This window comes from Canis aureus, chromosome 15, assembly GCF_053574225.1.
Source record: "Canis aureus isolate CA01 chromosome 15, VMU_Caureus_v.1.0, whole genome shotgun sequence".
Taxonomy (NCBI): domain Eukaryota; kingdom Metazoa; phylum Chordata; class Mammalia; order Carnivora; family Canidae; genus Canis; species Canis aureus.
The window spans coordinates 31932147-31938146 of NC_135625.1; the positions used below are offsets into that span (position 1 = coordinate 31932147).

The following is a 6000-nucleotide window of genomic DNA, read 5'->3' on the forward strand; positions in this document are numbered from 1 at the left end:
ATTCTGTTCCTTTAATCTATGTGTTTATTTTTGTGCCAGTACCATACTGTTTTGGTTACTACAGTTTTATAATACAACTTGAGGTCTTAGAATTGTGATGCCTCTGGCTTTACTTTCTTTTTCAAGACTGCTTTGGCTTTTCAGGGTCTTTTCTGGTTCCATACAAATTTTAGGATTATTTGCTCTGGTTCTGTGAAAAACGTGTTGGTATTCTGATAGGAATTCCATTATATGTTGTGTAGATTGCTTTGGGTAGTATAGACATTTTAGCAATGTTAGTTCTTCCAGTCCATGAGCATGGAATGTCTTTCCGTTTCTTTGTGTCATCTTCAATTTCTTTCACCCGTGCAAGTTTTCAAAGTATGAGTTTCACCTCATTGGCTAGGCTTATTCCTAGGTATCTTAATATTTTTGGTACAATTATAAATGGGATTATTTTCTTAATTTCTCTTTGTGCTCCTTCGTTATTGGTATATATAATGCAATAAATTTCTGTACAATATTTTTGTATCCTGCAACTTTACTGAACTCATTTATTAATCTGCAGTTTTGGGGCAGAGTCTTTAGGGTTTTCTGTATATAGTATAATAAGTCATCTGCACATAGTGAAAGTTTTACTTCTTCCTTGCCAATTAGGATGCCTCTTCTTTTTGTTGTCTAATTGTTGTAGGTAGAACTTCTAGTACTATGTTGAATAAAAATGGTGAGAGTGGACAGCCTTGTCTTGTTCCTGACCTTAGTGGGAAAGGTCTCAGTTTTTCCCCATTGAGAGTGATGTGAGCTCTGGGTTTTTCATATATGGTCTATGTTCCCTCTGTACCTACTTTGTTGAGGGTTTTTATCATAAGTGGATGTTGTACTTTGTCAAATGCTTTTTCTACATCTATTGAAATGATCATATAGTTATTACCTTTCTGTCATTGATATGATGTATCACATTGGTTGATTTGCAAGTAATGAACTACCCTTGCAACCCAGAAATAAATTCTACTTTATTGTGGTAAATGACTTTTTTAAAGTATTATTGGATTCGGTTTACTAGTATTTTGTTGCATTTGTTTTGTTTTTTAGATTCCATGTATAAGTGAAATCATATGGTATTTGTGTTTCCCTGTCTGACTTACTTCCCTTAGCAAATATCCTCTGAGGCAAGGCCATCCATATTGTCACAAATGGCAAGATCACATTTTTTAATGGCTGAGTAATATTCCAGTGTGTGTGTGTGTGTGTGTGTGTGTATGTGTATACACACTGCACCTTCTTTATCCATTTTTTGTCCATGGACACTTAGGTTCCTTGTATCTTGGCTACTGTAAAGAATGCTGCAGTGAATATAGACATTCATATATCATTCATATATCTTTTTGAAAGTCCAGTTTCTGTATCCTTTATTCTTTGTATTATCTTACTCTGTATCTATATGCAAGTAAAATGTAAATCAGCATTCAGCAAATTATTTTTGGGCCCAAAATACTTACTCACCAAAGAATATTAGTTTCTAGCCACAGTCCACTCTGAAATACTGCATCTAGTTATAACATATTTCAGATTGAAGAATTTCTATGTAGTATACATGGTTTTAAGGGGTTTTTTGGCCTCCCCCAACCTAGTCATCTTGATAATGATTTCCTCAAAGAAATATTCTTTCTGTTCCAGATATGGAGACTTTCATTTTACATACTGCAAGAAAAAGAGACCAAAGAGAAAGAAAATAAATGGGGTGGAGGGTCTAAAGGTGAACCATTATGTTACCTATAAAAGTTGCCTTTTATTAGTCACCTTTTAAAAATGATCTCCAAACTGTTGCCTCTAAGTCACTGGTGACTCAACAAGCCTCACCCTTCCTCCTTCTAGCTCAGTGGGTTAGAGTTGGGATTAATTAATTTGAAATTGGCTCAGCCAAATTACTCCTTCAGTTAACAAACTTTTATTAAACATATGCTATGTGACAGCGCCATGTCAGGTGAGGTAAAGAAGAGAGAGATTTTCTCCTGTGTTTAGTTTTCCGGTTAATGGCTTATGCATGAAAGATGAATGCAGTACTTTACTCAGAGTGGAAATAAGCAGTTTCTAGATTATAGAGTCTAAACATGTTTATATGCAAAATACAGGTGTATCTTGCATGCGTGTGTATGCGTGTATGTGTGTGTGTGTGTGTGCGCGCGCACATGTTGTTTAGGCACCTATTAACTAGCTGGCCTTTGCAGGCTCTTGGGTGTTTGCAGAATACTGATGAGGATCAGCAGCCTCTGAGATTTCCACTTAAGACTGTACCTGCCAAAGGAGTGATTTATTTTTCTTCTGGTCCTTTGCAGGCATACCCAGAGTATCTCATCACATACCAGATCATGAAGCCAGAAGCTCCGGCACAAACCGCCACAGCTGCCGAGCAGAAGACCTAGTGAATGCCCACTGGTAAAGGCCACTTTGGATTTCAACCTGGGACTGGATTACAGTGGATTGTTTCCAACAAAATCAATATTCCGTCAATCCCTGACAGCCTAGAAAGAAGCTGTCTATCCTTTATAAAGCATTGCTATAGTGATGAATATAGTATGAGTAACTGACACATACTCACCTGCTACTGTTCTCTTTGAGGAAATGTTTACAGGGGCGGCCTTTTACCATATCTCAGGCTCACTGCATTGCAAGTGTCCATTTCTAAAATGAGATTGCTTTGATCTAGGCTTGGAAATGGAAAAAAAAAACGTAACTGATACTTTCCCAGATTTCACTCTTCACACACTACATTTGCTTTGTTATATACGGCACATGTATGTACGAGATGTACACATATGATAGGCTCATTTTTAATTTTTTTAAACATGCATCATCATCTTTTTTTTTTCTTTTTCCTTTTCTTTTTTTTTTTTTTTTTTGTTTTATTTGTTTGTTGGTTTACTTTGAAAATGAGCCAGAGCCTTCTTGAGGATATTTTGCACAAAGTCACACTGACTAAAATCATAAGCGATTCAACCCAAGCTTCTGGCTGAGCAAGACTTAGTTTCCCCTTTTTTTCACTTAGATTTCTTTTGTATCCGTACTTATCATTGTAAAGCGGGATGGGAAGGAAGAACATCACGTTTTAGTTTCCTTTTATGAATCGGCCAGTCTTACCAGGGAGAGGCACAGAGGTCAGCCTGACAGAGGAGCTCCCAGGTTCAGAGAAGTCAAAGCCGCTGAGGGCCCCTGGCTCTTCCTGATGGATCACAGCCTGCGCCGGAGGCATGCAGGACATTGCCAGAGACCTAGAGACGCACAGCCAGGGAAAGGTCGGAGTGATGTGTGGCCAAAACCGAGGGAGGGCTGTGGGGGAAGAGCTGTGCACCCCTACTACCGCTGCGGGAAAGGATGGCAGGGCCTGCTCACAGAGTACTTCTCTTCACTGCATCCCTACCAACGGGTAGTCGCCCCCAACATTAGCTGCCTTATTGCCAAATTCAGTGGAATTATTGTTCTTCATAAGAGTCACCAAAATCTTTATTGTTTCTCCAGATTAGAAAACTAGGATTCAGACACTCTTTAGTAAGTAGGTATGCAAGAACTTTTGCGTTTCCTCCAGATTTGGGGCTTATTTTGAGTGAGGTGCTTCAAATAGTTTCTGTAGGTCCCGGCACTACATTTGCAAACCATCTCTTCAAACTTCTTAACAGACAAGGAGAACAGAAACTGAAACCAAAGCTCTTTCGGTTATTTTTGTAAAGGAAGGTGGAGAAATACTATATGTTTCTTCAGGAAATTGCTACTTTGTGTGATTTAATCAACATTTGCCCAGTGCACATTGACACTTGTAAAGGATTATCCATTACAGATCTTACACTTGCCCTTTGCACCTTAACTGAACAGCGAATCGACTGCATTAATTTATTTGACATGCTGTGCATCTACTCAGCTTTGAAACAAAAATAACATACATGTATGTGGCTAAAAAAAAAAAAAAAAGGAAAACCAGTGTGACATAAACTTGCCATTTCAACTTAAAGTTCCGAAAACTAATTTGTGTTTTAATGCCGGCTCATTAAGCCGTGACCTCATTTAATCTCCTAAAGGAAAATAAAATGGTGACATGCAAAAATTCTAGAATAGGCTCTTAAAATATACATTTAGCTTTCTTTCTGGCTTGAATCCAACACTAGAACTAGGCATCGGGAACTAGTGTGAGTTTTGTAGCAGAATCTTGCATGGGTCCTCAACGTGAAATCAAGAATTAGCCTCAATGGTTGCTTCTATTGAAGTTTTAGTGACCCAAGCTGGGTGTTGTGTCTTGACTACTTGTCTAATAGCACTAGAATCCCATACGAAGCTTCCAAGTTTCATCTTTATTAAGAGGGCTTTTTTCCTCCTCTCCTTTTTTTTTTTTTTTGCTGTGCATAACAATGGGTTGAAGAAATGGCATCTGTATAGTTTCCAGTAGCTGTGAAAGTGTATATTACTTGCCTCCCCACTTAGATAGAGTTTAAAATGGTAAACACAGCTGTGATTTTTAGTTCAGTAAGAAGGTGAATATGGTATAGATATCAAAGCTTCATAGCTTTATTAAAAAGATAAGCCACTATTCGACTGTGGTCGTATGTCGTTTCCATCACACTAACTAGATTAATGGATGTTTTAAACTTCAGCCTTACACTTGAGAAGTCAAACTGTGGTTCAGTATTTAACTGCCAATGTTATGTATCTGATGTTCTGTGTGCCGAGTAAAGGTACTGTGTAAGGAAGACATTTGCAGTGCTTCTTGTCTTGTAATGGTTCAAGTGTATAGTAGTTATTGAAAGAATGTGTATATATTACTCATCTGCTAAAGAGAATGGGTTAATTGATATTTCACAGGAGCCAAATACATTTTTTCAAAACTTGAAAACCAAAGGTCATCATGAGTGCCCACAAGTTAGCAAAAGTTAATTACATTTGGAACTTCCGTCTGTAGCAGCGTGAAAAACCCTTTGGAATATAAAAGCATTATGTTAACTTAGGCCAAAATCCACTTAGTGTCTTGTATATGCGCTGTATAGGAACACTAGCAAGTTGAGGAATTCCGATATGGCCTCCCCTGAGATGGCCCATGTGTTTCCCAAACCAAATGGAAGAGAGAATCTGGACACCTCCACCAGCTTTACTGCAGTTCTAAAATCAAACCTAGACCTGATGGTTCCAGCTTACAGGATATTGCCAGCTGAGTTCTTGACTCGTAAGTTAAATGCTCTGGACTGGAAACTTTGTCCTTGTACTTGGCCTCCTTCCCTTTTCCCCAGGTTGCTAGTCTGGAATTATAATTAGCTCCAGTAGTTACCTAGGACCCCATTCATTTTCCTCCTTTCTTCATCTTGAGTCTTGCAAAAGGAGACTGTACTTCTGTTTCCATATCACAGCCAGACCGGCTAGTAGGCCCAATGTGCTCTGCTCCGCAGGTTCTGCCAATGTGTTAACAAACGACAGCGTGGGAACCAGAGTTTTACTTCTATGCAAAATAATAGCAGTACAACCAGGATTCTTACTTACCTTTTCCTTCTTGGACTTTTTAGCTTTCCAGTAACATAAGTAGAATAAATAATATTCGGATGTTTTCATGACAGCATCCTTGTGCTCCTTGACCCTGATGTCAGCAGCTAGACTAATTTCCCTTTGCTCTCAAAATAGCAAAGTGCGTTGATATATACAGAGAATTGCCTGAATATGGCAAATAAAGTAATATAGATTAATATTCTATTATTATAGTCTTTATACAAAAAAATAACACTTTGGTGTGTGCTCGAAGAGCAGTAGAATGCAATAAGTCGCCTAGGTTTTTCTTTATTTCAGTGCATCTGCCAACTGCACAAGGGGTATTGGCCATTGCTCACTCTCCCTTTCTAAACACGTGCGCTCTTTAGATTCCCGCAGACAGCCTTGCAATCAGAAATGGTGTGTTTCCAAGCACCTTGCCTCCATGGCGGCCGGAGCCCACTTGTATGATAATGTGTGATCAGCAGCCTGCTTGCTGTGATTTTTGTTGGGCAGTTATCT

At 38.6% G+C, this 6000-nt stretch overlaps 1 protein-coding gene across 1 annotated transcript in view; it reads left to right on the plus strand.

Moving 5' to 3' along the window:
* The window catches only part of TNKS (tankyrase), a 204394-nt gene extending 200446 nt beyond the window's left edge, over positions 1–3948 (plus strand). The window contains exon 27 of the mRNA XM_077848997.1: positions 2316–3948. Coding sequence (XP_077705123.1) covers positions 2316–2402 — 87 coding nt within the window. The 3' untranslated portion in view covers positions 2403–3948. The remainder of the gene's footprint in view (positions 1–2315) is intronic.
* The last annotated feature ends 2052 nt before the right edge of the window (positions 3949–6000 follow it).